Source organism: Pelodiscus sinensis, chromosome 10 (assembly GCF_052426305.1).
Source record: "Pelodiscus sinensis isolate ZL-2025 chromosome 10, ASM5242630v1, whole genome shotgun sequence".
Taxonomy (NCBI): domain Eukaryota; kingdom Metazoa; phylum Chordata; order Testudines; family Trionychidae; genus Pelodiscus; species Pelodiscus sinensis.
This window is the reverse complement of record NC_143061.1, coordinates 52,850,341-52,867,227: the sequence shown is the minus strand read 5'-3', so window position 1 is coordinate 52,867,227 and position 16,887 is coordinate 52,850,341. Positions and strand designations below refer to the sequence as shown.

General features: G+C 46.0%; 1 protein-coding gene across 6 annotated transcripts in view; it reads right to left on the bottom strand.

The window, feature by feature from the left end:
- MAP3K13 (mitogen-activated protein kinase kinase kinase 13) overlaps positions 1-16,887 on the bottom strand; it is a 92,076-nt gene that overhangs the window by 22,557 nt on the left and 52,632 nt on the right. For all 6 annotated transcript variants that reach the window (XM_075937349.2, XM_075937355.2, XM_075937352.2 and 3 more), the window contains 3 exons: positions 6,754-7,319; positions 5,089-5,272; positions 850-1,041 (listed from right to left, as the gene is read on the bottom strand). In XM_075937349.2, coding sequence (XP_075793464.2) covers positions 850-1,041; positions 5,089-5,272; positions 6,754-7,255 — 878 coding nt within the window. In that variant the 5' untranslated portion in view covers positions 7,256-7,319. The remainder of the gene's footprint in view (positions 1-849; positions 1,042-5,088; positions 5,273-6,753; positions 7,320-16,887) is intronic.

The window sequence follows — 16,887 nt, the reverse complement described above, 5'->3', positions numbered from 1 at the left end:
TCACAAATGAGTTACCTCAACATTCTTTGATTCCCCCCAAACTCTGATTCTAAATTCTAGGGGCCAAAGTTCATCCTGGTGTAAATGGACTGTAACAGAGTAATAACGGGGGAACATCAAGGCTGACTATATTTGGGGCATTTCAAACTCCTTGTAAATGCATGTTTTCATACAAAATGACTACTAAGATGAAGTAATTAGCCATCTACAGGTGTACACTATATACAGTATAATTAAAAGTAACAAGCACAGAACTACTTAAAACTATTCGTTGGGAAATGTATCTTGATATTCAGACTAGCAATAATAAAATAAATGAAAGAATAACAACCTCACTGCCCAAACAATACAGCATACCATTTAAAACGGATACAACAACAGACCCACAGTCCTATTGCATGCTGCAAACAGTGAAGGAAGGGAGAGACAATGTCCCGGGTGAATGAGATAAGGCAGCAGGTGCAAGAGAAGAGGAAGATAAATATTCAAGAGAGCAAGGGATGAGACCAGAACAAAACAGACACAAAGGACAGACAAAATAAAGAGCAGAAGGAGCCCGAGAGATTCACTTCTACAAAAGGTCAGAGCAGCCATCTCATTAGCAGCTCTGTTTCCCCTCTATTACTTTCCCACCTAAGCTATGCAGTTGCCCCAGAGATGTTATTCGAAGATAAATGGGAGCAGGGATGGTCCATCCAGTTAGAAACAGGTCAGAAGAGCCACAAGAAAACTCTCCGTAACAGGCCACACCATGAGAAAAGTGAAGGGGCCCGGATCTAGCTCAATATCCATTGCTGGAAGAATTCTCAAAGGTCTATTGTTTTACATTGTAAGCACCCAAGGACTCACTTTGGTGATTTGAGGTCTCGGTGGATGATTTTATGAAGGTGTAAATAGTTCATTCCACTCGCAATCCCTGTGGACCAGTCCACAAGCAGCCGAGGCGTGACTTTCCGACCTGCTCGCAGCACCTCATAGAGCTGTCCATGTGCGCAGTATTCCATGATAATACAGTAACACGGGGCTTGAGTGCAAACTCCCCTGGCAGAGAACACACACACACATACATTACTGCAAATCAAATCCAATGCTCAGCATCAAAGGGATTCTCAAACCCAGACACAGACCAGCATGCTCTTGCTGTCACCGTTACTGGATGCCCCCTGTGCACTGATTGTAATGGCAGGGAGCTGTAGGTGCTCTAGTATTGACCTTCCTTCTCCAGGGATACAGGCCTAGGAACACAGACAGTGCCACACCGGTCCTAATCACACCACGGAGCCCCCAGTTCAAGCAACGGCAGGGGCTTTCACTGCTACAAAGGAAAACAAACAGCATGCCTTAGTAAAGGACTGATCAGGAAGCACTCTGGACTACATTTCCTCCTCCTACCTTCCCATTAAAATAACAAAAAACAGCTCTCTCCCCAGTCAACAGGGCTTGCACTTTATTTTTAGAAGCTTCAGGGGGTAGCCGAGTAAGTGGGCTGTGCCCACGAAAGCTCATGATACCATCTACATGTTTCGTTAATCTATAAAGTGCTACCAGACCATTGTTACTTTATTTTTACTTTGGGCTTGTTTGTATTAGTTTACTGTGTCTCAGTAATATTTATTTTAGTGCATCTCTTGGCAGACACACATTGGAGGAACACGGCTTATGTTAATTGAACCACTGCTGTCTCCCTCAACTTGTCACCTAATTCATTTATTTGGTTGGGTGCTACTAAGTCACTCTGCACATCAGCTGCCACCGAAGTCAGCAGGAATTCCACATTAACGTGGCTGTAAAGTGGACCTTGTATTAGTATTCAGCCAAGTTAACAGAATAAGGGTTCATCCCCACTCCATTTGGAACCAAATTCTTGCTATCCTTACCGTAAGGAAATCATTTCTACCCACCATATACTTTAGTACTGTTCAAAAATCCTCTTGCAGCAAAATTTAAATTAGGCTGGGAAATATCTGCAGGCATTACTTAGATAACAAACGGGGTTAGGAGTAAAATCTAATCAGATTATTTGCCTGCAATATATGGTTTGTTAGGGCATGGACGGTGTCCGTGTTTTGTACAGCAGTGAACAGATCAATCATACCCAGTAAGTAACACCAGAAATAAATTACTTGAGTACACCACAGGTCTGCAAGACCTGGTTTTGCTTCATGCAGAGTCTAGTTTTATGCCTGCTCTGGGGAGCTTTTATTGTGAGTTCAAGTACAATTCAGTCTAGACCTCTAAGAGAACGGGGCTGTTGGGACTGAAAGCACTGTGGGAGCGCTCGCCTTTATGTTCTGCAGTAACATGAACTCAGACCTGGTTAATGGCAAAATTCTGCCTTTGCAGAAAATACATTGTTGGAGGGAAGCAGTAAGATGCTGGCTTTAGGAAGGAGCCATATGCCATGCTGCCAGCCCAGGCTGAATGAAGTGAGAGAATACCTTAATTCTCTTCCCAAGAAAGCAGCATTTCCAATCCCCCTACGTGCTGCTGATTATAGTATACTGGCAGATGGATGGGCCCAGCACAGCACATGCCTCATTAGTGCATCAGTCACACCCTGACCTAGCATGCAACACATCAGCATGGAAATCCTCCCGTTGCTGCAAAGCTCATCTCATAGAAACCCTCCTGTACAAAACAGGATGCAAGTTGCCCTGAGTTGTCAGACTTTCCTGGGTTACTTGCCTAACACAGAGTACCTTGAAGAGTCAAAGTTTAACTAAGCAGCAGGTTGGAAAAAAGGTTGTGTCCTTTAAGACATTCTCTGGCATATGTAAACTAGAGAGAGTCCTCAGCCTGCTGAGGAAAGCACAAATCTCGCACCCCTCTCCAGTCACACTTCACAGGCTTGCAAATTCGACTTGCCCAGATCTGCTGCCAGAATGAGACCCTGCACTTGTCCTGATGCAGGGAAGCTACGCCTTGGAGGAATCCTTGATGGTCCCTGGGAATTTAAAAACCTGAATAAGGAGTATAGTAGATTTTTCTTTGTTTACTCCCAGACAGGAGTTATGACTACTTAACAGGGTGTAAGGTGCCAGCTGTTCTTGTGCGTGTCATGTAGACAAGGATTGACTTGCATGCCCCATGGGTGAGGCATTACCCCAGCCAGATGCTCAGTGAGCACCCATGGACTGCTGCCAGTTGGAAAGCTGCATTTCATACTCGTAGTTGTTGCTGTCCACCATACACCTTAAGCTATTCCTGTTCTCTTAGGGTACGTCTAAACTACATGCCTCCATCGACAGAGGCATGTAGATTAGCCAGATCGGCAGAGGGAAATGAAGCCGCGATTAAAATAATCGTGGCTTCATTTAAATTTAAATGGCTGCCCCGCTCTGCCGATCAGCTGTTTGTCGGCAGATCGGGGCAGTCTGGACGCGCCGCGCCGACAAAGAAGCCTTTCTTGATCGGCACAGGTATGCCTCGTGAAACCAGGTTTACCAGTGCCGATCAAGAAAGGCTTCTTTGTCGGCGCGGCGCGTCCAGACTGCCCCGATCTGCTGACAAACAGCTGATCGGCAGAGCGGGGCAGCCATTTAAATTTAAATGAAGCCGCGATTATTTTAATCGCGGCTTCATTTCCCTCTGCCGATCTGGCTAATCTACATGCCTCCGTCAACGGAGGCATGTAGTCTAGACACACCCTCTATGTTCATGGTTCTTACCATCAGTTTTAACTAGCTTCACTGCATACAGCTGAAGTCCATGGAGCATAGTCTAAGGAGGAACTTGTAATCAAGGGGGAGAGAAGTTGCTCTTCTGTCCAGCTCTGTTGACTCTGCCTGACTACAGCGCTACTCATTGCCCTCTTTCTACCCCAGCGGTTCCCAACCACCGGTGCGCAAACTGGTGCCGGTCTGCAAATCGCTGGCTGCCAGGTTGCCACAGTGGCTCAGCTCTGGCAGCCATAGCAGGAAGTGCCTTCCTTCCTCCTCTTCCCTCCTCCGCGCTTGGGGAGGGAGAGGGCGCAAAGGAGCAGCAAGCGCTTCTCACAGTTGTTCCCCCTGCCTGCATGGCCGCTTTTGCCAGCAGCAATGCTGGGGCAGCAGCAGGCGGTGCCTCCCTCCCCCCTCGGTAATGGCGGTTGGCTGGGGCTCTGCGCTCCCCCACTTCTACCCATGGGGGGTACATGATATGCTTGGGGAGGGAGGAGCGCGCATGCCACCAATGGCCCCTTCCCCTGTCCCCACAGCAGGAGGTGGAGGAGCAGGAGGTGCCTCTCCCCCCCCTCGGTAATGGCAGCCGACCCGAGCTCTGCACTCCCCCTTTCTACTCATGGGGTCGGGGTTGTGAAGGAGGAGGGAGTGTGCATGCCACCAACAGCTGCTCCCCCTGCCCGCAAAGCAGTAAGAGCCACGCTCCCTGGGGGTAGCCTCGCTCTGGGGAGAGTGGGGGGTGGGGCAAAGGGGTATTGGGTGAGATGCTGGTGGGGTCACAGAGCAAGAGGGTGTTAGCATCAGCTGTAGAGGTCAGAGTTTTAAGGGTCAAAGGGCACAGGGCTAGAGGGATCAAAGGGTGTTAGGCACTGGGAAGCAAGGGGCTGGGTTGGAGCACGGCAGACAGGCAACATTTGCATATTCATTATTTTCATAGTGAATATGCAAATAAAATGTTGCTGGTCCACCAAAAGTTTGTGAAGGGGTTTGTCGGTCTGCAGCATAAAAAAAGTTGGGACCCACTGTTCTACCCAATAGCGAGGCTCTCTCCAATGGACAGGACAGGACAAGGCTTTGTGCAGGAGGGAAATGTCTGTGGCCGGGGCTAGTTTCCTCGGCCTTTCCCTCACCAGTAGATGTGTTACGTTCACAGGACTATTCTCGTGTCTGAGTGTCTCTACGGCACCTCTGGGTTGGAACGCTGCACACCACGTCACACACTGTGACCACAACACTACAGGCCTGTTCGTGAGAAGAGGGGCAGAATAAGTTTCCAGTTTTAACCACAGAAAACTGGACAAACCAGAAGGTAATTCCAGTACTCAGAACTCACCAATGGACCCGGACGCGATGGCTAATGATGCCTCTCTTGGAAAAAACAAATGATTCTTTTCGAGTAATTATCAAGATAACCAAAATCATGACCTACTTGAAGGCGATGATGTTAGGATGCTTCAGCTTCCGCAAGTGCTTGATGTCTGTTTCATTTTGTTCTCTCACTTTCTTGATTGCCACCTCTTCTGCTCGGAATTTGCCTAAGAAGACAGCTCCCTGCGCTCCGCTGCCCAACCACTGCAGCTCTGAGATCTCCTCAAACGGAACTTCCCATGTGTCTGGGAACACACAAACAAGGTACATAGCTTGAAAAATTCCAACTTCATGCAGTGCTCTGCTGCAAGGTCATACTAGAGACAGCAACTGTCAGCTCTTTTGTCATCTCTTATGACCCCCCCCCCCCCCAACATTGACCTTTTCATCAGCTAGCCAAATCACACATTCATCACCTTGGTGAACTGCTGAGGCAATACAGGAAGTTAATACACTCAAGACTTACTTAGATGGTTTGAAGAGCATCCCCTCTTCAGTGAAATTCAGGGAGAGGAGGAGGAGGGGGCAGTACAACATTAAACATATAACTACAGACAGTTTAAATATTCTAGCAAAAGGAAATGTTTAAAATCCACATGGGCCAAAACAAATGGAAGGGTTTTTCTACAGAAAAGAAAAAAAAAATCACTGAATCACAGGAATGTAGGAGTGGGAAGGACATCATCAAGTCACCTAGTCCAGTCCCCTGCACTAAAGACAAGGCTAAGCAATAACTAGACCGTTCCTGGCAGGTGTTTTGTCTAACCTGGTCTTAAAAGCCTCCAATAACAGATTCCATAAACTCCCTAGGCAATTTGTTCCAATGCTTAACTACTTTGACAGGAAGTTTTTCCTGATTCGCACCAAAACCTCCCTTCTGCAATTTAAGCCTATTACTTCTTATCCTATTCTCAAGGGTAAAGAGGCATATTTTTTCACCCTCCACTTTGTAACCACCTTTTATGTGCCTGAAAACAGTTAGCATCTTCTCTCCTGCCTCCCCCAGTCTTCTCTTATCCAGACTAAACAAACCCAATTTTTTCAATCTTTCCTCTCAGATCATATTTTCTAGCCCTTTACTCATATTTATTAAATGGGATAAAATGCAGCATAGAAGGGAAGGTAATACATATGGAGCCAAGGATGGGCAGAGTATAAAAACTGTTTAAAAATCCAGGTAAGGTTGCTAAGTGACAACAACTAAGGTTACCTAACACATCACTTGGAAAACTCAAACACAAAGCAAGATACGTTAAGTACAGCGTAAGAGTTACACCAGGAACATACTGTGTTAAGATCGTATGGTGGAAGGTCTGTGCGCAGTACCAACTATTCCTTCACTTTACCTTACCTTGCATTTACCAACATTATTTTTCATCTGCCATAGGCTGCCCAATCACTTAGTTTGATTATATTCCTGAGGGTCCCCATAGATTTCTCTAGTCCTGACTAATTTAATTGAAATAATTGTCTGAATTTCAAAGTCTGCCACCTCCTAGTTCAGGGGATGGAGGAGATCATGTACCTGGTCTTTTCCATTGCTGGCTTATATATTTCTGTGCTTGTGGCTCAGTATGGAATGACTGACTGATTGTTTTCTGTGTAAGCCCGAGCATCATGCTGTGTGGAAAGCTGGGAAAGGGATTTCACTGCTTTGAGCATCCTCAGCTTCACAAACTTCACTTTAAAATAAATCAAGGGAAGCATTTCTGTGCCACCAGCTTACCTTGCTGCTGCAGTTTGTAGTCAGTGGAATAGGCTTTCCCTATGATGTTCCATACAGGTCTCAAACAACCAAAAAGTCCTTCAAGAAACCCACTGCTCCCACTGCCTGATCTGTTGAATTGGATTTTAATGTCATCTGTCCCACCGTTATTCTCTCCAGCCATCGTGTTACTGTTACCCTGAGGCACAGGTGTTTCAGCGTCATCCTGTTCTCTCAGCTGCAGCACACTGTTCTCAAAGTGATCCCTCGAGTCCTCACTGACACTGGTCAGCACTGCTGTGGTTCCTGGACTGCCCACATTTTCTACGAGATCTGCCTGAAGCAAGCCCTTCTCTAGCACATCCTCTATGATCTCAGGTGAAGGATGGTTTCCGGTGGGTGCACGATCACTAAGTATTCCACTGAAGTCCTTGTCTTCACTGAAAGTTTTGGTGACCAAGTTTGTAGAGGAAGGCCAGCTCAGGTGCTCCTGAGGACTGGCCATGGTGCCATGCATGTGCATGAAGCAGGTAGTCTGATACGGTGCTTAGAGAACTAAAGATACACAATTCAGATGGCTCCAGCACCTGGAACAAGAGAAAATGAGATTTTTTTTTTCTTTCCTTAATTACTACTGTACGGTATTTCTGTTGTGTGCTCCTTTCTGGAGAAGACCCGATAATGAGTTTAACTAGAAAACTGGAGGCCCAATGACATTTGATGAAGGATTACTGAAATTAATCAACGACAACATTTGTTACCTTTGAAACTTAACTCACTGCACATCATCAATGGGATGGTCCTTGTTAACTCTCCTTTCTAGTCAGTTACCCACCATTAGTTTTTTCTGGAAAACTCAACCAGCTGGCAAAGGGCTGGCCTTCCAGGAAAGGCCTGTGTTCACTACCTATGTTACCACCAGGCCCAGTACCCCTCTGCACAGACACCAGTCTGTTCTAAGTGGACCTAGCTGATAGTTTGCATGTGTTTCCATGTCAACTGGGTCTGGATAAAGATTCTGGCTCTGTCCGACAGAACCTTTGAGCCCTTCCCAGTGCCTCAGACCTCCTAAGTCCTCACATCACTTACATACATTCCTTCAGAGTGCCACCTTGATATGATTGCACTGGCTTCTAGTTCAACCCCTGCAGGGACAATGGGGCAGCACATCAAGGAACGCAGAGTTAGCGAAGGAATTTCTTAACCAGTCACTTTACTCTTGAACGCATGAATAGGTACTGATCTCTTCAAAACAACAGAAGTCCTGAGAGACAGCCTTGAACTCTGTGCCCCTTCTGTGAGTTCAAGGTTTCTCAACATCTCAGGCTGGGTATGAGCTTCTGCACCCTCTCTCCTGCTGATGTGGTGACAGCCCTCCACCCTGTGCCGCTCAGAGAGCACACCCTCTTTAAATGAGTCTCCCCCTCTCTGCATCATATGCTCCAGCCCAGAGGCACTGTCAGAACACCCATTGTTCCATGGAGGTAGTCCAACCTTGGCTGGGCCGGACTAGGCGTAAGTTCAGCATATAACACAAAATGGTGCTCCCCCTTTCACGTAGACATCCCCCCAATGCTTCTCCCACTCCTGCACTGATGGCCTAAGCCAAATCTCACTGAATTTAATGGAAAGATTCCCCCCTGACGTCAGTATGCCAACAGGTATTTGATTAACAAGCCAGAGGAGTTTCCCTGGGCAAACAACAAAGGTCTGGATGTCTAAACAGTGCCACCAAACGGAAGAAACGGAGGTGGATGGAGACCACAGAACCTCATTGGGAGGTGCTGGGTATCCCATACTTTTGAAAATTAGACCACTTATTCAGGTGACTAAATATGGTTTTAGATAGCTAACATCAGGATATTTGAAAAATCTGCACTCCTGAGCTCTTTGAGAAAGCAGCATATTGCAGAAGTAAAATAATAAGAACGTCACTGGGGGAAGTCCAAAAGCCGAGGTGGGGAGTTTGCTATTCATTTTTCTCTCCAAATACATACAGTTTTATATATAAAACACACACTAAAAGATGCTATTAAGGTACAAAGACAAGTACTTGAAAGTAACAAGAATCCTACGTAATCATGTAATTGAAGACCACCATAATGCACAAGCACAGGAGGCCGAATTAAGATTGCAAGGCAACCTGAATTCTGGCATCTCCTAGCTGTGCATCCTAAATCACAGAAGCATAGAACATAGACCACTAGGACTGGAAGGGATCTCGTGAGGTCATCGAGTCCAGTCCTCTGCCCTCACGGCAGGATCCAATATTGTCTATTCTAGACCATAACAGTTAGATAACTGTTAGGTCTAGAAGGTACTATTTTTTAAAAGTATAGGTCATTTCCTTGGGCTTTTTAAAAGGGAAAAAGGAAAAAAATTCTATTTGTTGCATTTCTAATAGCTCCACTGTGCATCATCAGCAGGGCTTGAACTCTGACCAGCCCTGCCTGCGCTACAGAACTAATTGCATTCGCTTACAGTGGATGATCATCCGGGAGAGGGATGGGACTGGCCACTGGGGTTTGTTTAGGGTTGGGGAGATGGACAGGAAGTGTCCATCACCTTTTCTCTCTCCCCCAGAAAGGCTGTTCCCAGGTTTTCCAGCATAGTGTGCTGTGTGAGGATGGTAGCAGCGTGGTTATTACCTTACATGAACTCATGTTTAGTTAGAGTTATGGCAGACTCACAATATTTTATGACAATGCAAGAAGGAGAAGGGAAATGACAATTTTCAAAAGTGCATCTTTCTTTCAATCCTGAACAGAATTTCATGAGACAGACTATAGGCACTTGCTCCGGCCTCTCTCCTTGCCAAAGTCAGAAAGCTTGCTGCAAACAACTGAGATGTTAGAGCTACTTTAAAATAATAATAATAATAATAATAATAATAATAAAAAAATCACAAGAATCTTACACTGAAAAATAACCTAATCTTAGCAGTTGCTTTCCCAATCACGAGGCCAGATCATTTAAAAAAAAAATCAGACAAAGGATTAAGGAAAAGCAGTCTTAACAAAAGTGGCTTGAAATGTTATGCAAAAGCTAAAGGCGATTGCATAAAAGATTCAGTCAGGCATCCAGGATGCCAACATTTTATTGCTACACAATGCTACACTGGTTCATCAGAGCAGTCATTAGAACCCAGTGTTACGCAGACTTCCAGCTTCAAAACAAATGCACGGAGGACAGAAGGGAGGAGAGTAAGAGCAGTGCGGAGAAAGCGCCAGACTGTACTCCCCACACATAGGTTCACAGACTCCAAAGACACAAGGGACCACTGTGACCATTTAGTCTGATCTCCTAGATAAGACAGGACATAGACCTGCCCCCAAATCAGTCCTCGAGATGATCTTTTTACAAAAACGTCCCATCTTAATTTAAAAGTTATCCACCACAATCCTTGATAAACTGTCCCAATGGTTAATTATCCTCACTGTTAAAAATCTGCACCTCTTTCCAATCTGAATTTGTTCAGTTTCCACCTTTGTCTGCTAGACTGAATAGGCTATTATTAAAAATGTGTTCCTCATATAAACACTTAAAGGCTGCAATCAACTCTCCCCTTAACTTTTGCTTTGTTAAGCTGAATAGGTTCCACTCCCTTAGTGTCTCTCTATATGTACTTCTGGGGGCGTTCTGCACCAAAAATGAAAAATCCAGCAAAACTCTACAAATACTATTTGTCAAAATAACACTACCTAACCATGCCAGTTTCAATCATTTTGGTAAGTTATTTCAAAACGTCCGTTAGCAAGTATGTCCGCAACAAACAGACAGATACAAAAATTCCTCTAGGTGCAAGAGAGTTGAAGACACTCCCTATGACAACTCAGTTCCGGTTTCTCTGCCCTCTCATTCCTCCCTCACCCCGCCAGTGGGCCAGACACCCACAATCCCTCTTGACCCCAGAGCCCAGTCACAGTGCCACCCCTGGCCCACATGCTGCACCATTCTCCTCCCCCCCCCCCACTTGCCCAGACACCTACATCCCCTCCCTCCAGAGCCCAGACACCCAGGCCCCTCTCCATCCAGAGCCAGGGATTCGGAGTGAGAGTCTTTGTTAAGACTCTAGTTATCTTACCCATTACAAAGATAGCTTCCCCAATTATCACCTCTAATATCATTAGCTCACAGACATTTACCTCCCCCCCCCCCCCCCGGATCCCCCTTCTGTTCTGAAATTTGATTTGTCCTTTTCATATGTGTTCATTTTTTTAATTGTATCCTTTGGTATATATGGTTGTGACCATTTTCTTCCACTATTTGATCTGAGGAAGTGGGTCTGGCCCACGAAAGCTCATCATCTAATAAACCATCTTGTTAGTCTTTAAAGTGCTACATAGTCCTGTATTTTGTTCCTTGTCTCAGGGCTTACTGGGAACTGCAGCTGCCAGGGACTCTCTAGCTCCTTTTTCCTTCCCCTTCCCCTGTCTACCTGCAAGCTGAGCAATGCCAACTCCAGCAGAGAAAGAAAATTCTGTGCGCACAATGTTAGTTTCTGCACAATTCTGCATTGCACAGTGGTGCAGAATTCCTCCAGGCGTATCTATGGCATCACAACTATGCTGACTTCACTGAATGCTGCTGCTGTGGCAGCATGTTGCAAGGCAAAACCTCAGGTCTGAGCTAAGCTTGTTTGATCAGCTCATGCTTATTGCTGCAGCTAAGAAAAAAGGTATTTTAAGCCAAGCACAATATAAAAGTATATGATCCCAAGCTGCTGTGAATTAGTCTCATTCACATGCAAAACATTCTTCCAGCCACACCATTCCAATTTAGCATACCAGAATGAAGGAAACAGGAAGAGCATCTTTGTTTATGGAAGAGCCAGACCTGTCATCCCTGATATTTCAGCATATTAGGTAGCCTTTAGCTGCAGTTTAAAACCATTAGAAAAGGCAATTCAGCCAGAAATGAAGAAGAGTCAGTCTCATAACTCACACTTGGGAAAAAACAAAAACAGGAATTCGGAAGAACTCCCCCCTCCCCCTAGCTAAACAGTCAAATTCCATCTCTGCTCCCGGTGGCTTCCATCTCACATATGAGCTTCGTACACAGAGACAGAGGCACATTCAACAGCAGCCACACTCATGCACATGTCCTACTGATGCCAAACCTCTCAGGGTTCAGGATGACACTGGCCCTCAGAGTAGCTGTTTGCAGCGCACAGCTCAGCCAGGGTGAACGCTCTGCCTTCGTGCTATGGCTACACTGCAGAGCAAGCCTGTATCTGTGCCCCCAGGATGGCTGTGTGGATGCTCTGAAGCCTGTACTTGAGCATCCACACTGCATTGTAAGCATGGGCCTCCCAACACTGCTGACGCGTCTGTACTGAATGATGTAAGACCTGCTTTTTCTAGGGGCAGACCCCCTCCTTATCCCAGGGTTCCTAGTGCCCTTACCAGCTATAGCCACTCTAGGGCTTGGCTCATAGTGAACTGTGGGATACGCTGGGTGTCCATACTGCATGGCATGAGATTTGGTTGTCCCTTCTGGCCTTAATTTCTAGACTATCATCTGCTGAAGGCACATCTTGGAGGGGGGCACAACTCCCCTGGTGGTGTTCAGGCCTTTTGCCATAATTGCCCTTCCCCCATAAGCGGGCCAATGTATTTGGAGCAGGGCTGCAAGCACATGGCGGGAACACATTTCCACAGGGACATGTAATATCCAGCAGCGGGTCCAGAAAGTTTGCATGAAGAGGCAGATGTCCCTGGAGGTTTGTGATCAGCTGCCCTAACCCTTCCACACCAGGACACATGCATGAGACGGCACACCAAGTCAGTTATGGAAACCGGCTTCTATAACCATCTGGAAAGCTGTTTGCCTCAGACTGCTACAAGTTCACTGCTCACAGTGTGGAGCTGACAAGGTCTCTGACTTTGAGAGAATGAGCTTTCCAGTCTCCTTGGGGGCTGCTCATGGGACTCCAACGCCTACAGTTTATCCTCCACAAGGAGAGCGCTCTAGGGAGGACAGAGTAAACATAAGCCACAAATAGTACTACTCCATTGTTATGCAACCCCCCGCTGGCCACAGCGGCAGATTCATGGACACGAACATGGGATCACTGGCAAGGGACATGATGCCAGGGTCTCCGGAGATCAGGACTTTGTTTGTGGCCAAGTTGGGGTGCTATTCCCACCAAAGGATGGTTATAAATGGAGTCACTGTCTCCACTGTTATTCTAGGAGGCATGTGTACCATTTTCCCAAGGCTTATGAAACCCCACCATGATCGCAGCAGCTCTGGTAAAGAAGGAAGGTGCACATCACACACTGAGCAGCTGTACAATTGTGGTTGAATACACATTGGGAAGACTGAAATACCACATGCACTGCCTTCGGAACCTTTTGGATGCCAGAATGCAGCATCTGCAGCACTGTGGCCTGCTGTGCAGAGCGTCTCCTAACAAGGGAAAACCTTTTAATCATGAGTAGACTCTTACATGTAGCCAAAAAATGCACTCATCTTTACCAAAGCTAGATTCACATGCCTAGTGGAAATCGGGGGTGCTTCTTGCACCCACAGAATGGGTTTATATGGTCCCATACATCTGGGGGAGAGGGATGTTGAAATGGTATTTATAATTGTGTTGTTTCTGGGTGTAGATCAGCTCTAGAATAATTTTTTTAATTAGTTTTGTAAACACTTTAATGCATCACTAAACACAGTGTATCGTTCACTAGGCTGAAACATATGGGTTTATGTTTATAGATCAATATGACTTGATTGCATTTTTTAAAAATATAGTGAGGCCAGCTATATACTTGAATCCATAGCTTATGGGGTACCACGATGAAGTTCTACTTCATTACATATAATACAATTTGTTAAAGAAGTCTTGTGTGCAAATATAATACTTTAAACATGAAATACCAGTGTAAAACTCAGACACGCAGACCAGCTACCATCCATGCGTACAACACAGTATCCAAAGAATGCAGAAGCCATGAACGGTGCACGTTTCCAAGTAAGACAGACAGCTGTTTCTGGGCGTCTCCTGTTCCTCTGTGCTCCTTGACCTTTTCTAGTACATTTTGCATGTGCAGGCTGCCACTGGAGAGAGACAGAAGAAAGCACAGGGTATTTGAACGTTCCCTGTTATAGTATTCATTGGCCAGCCAATCCCTCCACAGTCCAAAGGCTTCACAGTCTTCAAACCAAGATAACGGGGATAGGTCTCAGGCCCTGGGGCTGGAGCAGGAAGCAAATGTGGTAGTGGAGTGGATGCTGGAACCTGAAGACTAGTGGCTACAAATGTAAGTAAGTGTTCAAAACAGCTCTTTTTGCAGTCTCCCTTCTTCCTTCAACATGAGGTCATGCTCCAAGATATGTGCCTCGTGCTATGCATCCTCTCTCTTTCCCACTTTCTTGCATCCTCATCTTTCTGGTGCTCAGTCTGGTCCTTCTGGTGCACAGTCTGCTTACTAGCTTCATTGAGAATCTCTCCCATTAACCCATCTCAAACGCTCTCCCTGCATATAGATGGAAACGTCCACGTTTCTGGGCTCCTGGTGCCGTGTGTTTGAATGGCCTTGAAAGGAAACTAGAAGAACACATTATCATCTAACTATGATAAAAATTACACTTTACTCTTCAAAGGAGCTGCTTTACTTCAAGATCAAAAGACTGTATATTAAACAATGGGCTTAATTTTATTCACACAAAAAATACTGGCTACTCCAGATGGCCTGTGGAGCAGCACTGAAAGCGATCACACGGCAGGGTAAGATACACATATGAAATTCAGTAACAACAATGTATAAATCCCTCTACCTAGCCGAGGGGGAGAGGGGCTGATGAGGGATGTTGTCACTAGCTATGGTCTTACAATCCTTTCAGGCAGGACAAGCTCTGGAGGACACCGATATTCTGGAGGTTCCCGAGTAGAAGTCTGAACTTGGGTTTCCAGCCAGCAAAGGACAGCCATTTGTGGGTGGAGATTTTAAAGCACTGGTGACCAGTCAGCACACCTCCAAACAGAGGGGGCTTATAAGCTATAGAAATGGCCCTAATAAGTATACCCTGCTCCAGAAGGTAACAGACGGTCTAGAGTTCCTACTTCATGAGAGAGTCACTTTCTGCAACAGGCAGCAATGAGTGAAAATCTATGCTAAAATCAACCTGGTGCAGGTGTCACATGAAGGCAAAGTACAGCCTCCTTATTAGCTCCTTGTATTCCTGGACAGGCCTGACTGCCAGCCATGGGGACCCCTGATGGACCTGCAGCCTCCCTCCGCTGTAACATGGACTCTGCCCGCTATGGATGACATACAGACTCTGGTTTTATTTGGCCTCATTACAGCCAACTTTGATTAGACCCAGTTACCCAGGGTTCCGGAACAGCGCAGGAACAGCCAATTTATAGGGAGCGCTGTCTTAGCAGGGAGGCATATGAGAGGCTTATATTGAAGTGCTGCAAGCCACATGTCTGACAATCAGAGAGTAACTAGTAAGTAGCAAAAATATCATAACGGCGTCTTTGTTTTTTCTCAGCTCCCAATATCCATTCTGAATCCCATGTGGTGGCTAGGAGGGAAGCGTGCACTACAGAAATGGATGGGTTGCACCCAGAAAACTGTAAACCCAGCTTGTATTAATAGCTCAACACGGCATAAGCCAGAAATCCCTCCCATCCATACGTTAACAACAAAAATGGCCACGGAAACTTACCAGTGTTTTCTCTTCTGCTGGTTCCACTGCAGGATGCCTCCAGGACTACTCTGAATACAGACCCAGAGCATTCTGTAGCCACCACGGCGCCTGGGCCACTTCTTGCCCATCATCCCTTGGTGCCTGTGGCCGGGGGTTTATAAACATCACATCCTTGTTTAGCAGATTGTTATGCACACAGTGGGTCCAGTGTTTGCAGAAGTTCCCAGGAATCAATCAAATTCCTTGTAAAAATGGCTAGAAGATGAGTTTCCAGAGGGGCTGCTGGCATCCTTGGCTTTGTGGCAATCAGTCTTGAGCTGATTGATCTCCCATTGATAGCTGGTCGAGTCAATTCCCAAAGCCAGTAGCCACTCGGATGTAGTTTCACAGACACAGTCATTACTTGTGCTCTTGCTAAAGCTGAGCATCTTGCTTGCCTTACACCAGTGGTTGACCAGAATCCAGCTGTGTTCCTCTGACCAGCTATCAACATGCTTGGTTGAGGTCTTTTTTGTAAGTACCGGCCATAACCCTTATGTGTGTGAGCCAAATGTGTTTCCAGATGAGTAGATGTCACTTTACTGGAGTTTAAGGGGAGCAGCCAGATCACTGCTGCACCCATGGGGGGGTATTTGCCCCAAAGTGTATACACAGGGGGCCATGTGAGGTGTCACGTGAAAGCTTCTGTTCTACTGATTCTGTGTATGCTATTCATGTACTTGTATAATATCTGTATGTGGAGTTATAAATATGTACTTTGTGTTGATGCTGGAAAATTCTCTGTCTGAAGCAGAGCAATGGGCAAGGAATGCTCAGCCAATGGTTATACTTAATAAAATCATTTTTGTTTATTATCAAACCCAGTGTTGGTTTTGCTGAAACAGACTCACATGGCTACCTCTGAAATCAGCATAAAAACTGTTAAGAGGGTGGAGAACAATTGTGCACCTCTCTTCCATTGATAAAGGGGGTAAACCTCTTACGAGCTCACTCTGAATAAACTTTATGCACAGTGAAATGCATTTACTTGGGGTTCTGGTCCCATTGGGGCTGTGCACCAGTTTGCTGTGTCAAGTCTCTGTGGTTGAGCCTTCCCAGAGCTGAGCTGTTCTCAGTGTCTGTGTTGCTTTGCTGGGGGGCTATTACCCCAACTCTATGCCTTCTGGCTCAGCAAGACAAGGTTGTGGGGCGTCCCAAAGGGCCGGTAAGCGTACCTTTATCCTGTGTAACTTGCTTTGAAATCTGTTGATAAAGGGCCCTATATGAGGTACATTTACTGCAAATAATAAACATCCAGAGAAGCAGAAAGGGCCAGAGACTCAATTCTGTTTTCCTCACAGTTCATGCATGCACCAAGTGTAGATTTTCTCTTGTGGGATGTTACGTCAGTCTGTGTGTAAGCAGGGGCCCAAATGAACTCTCCCCTAGTATCGAGTGACGAGCAGGAAGACGACTTCAGGAGCAGACTGTGTTTGCAGACTGTGTTTGCATAGA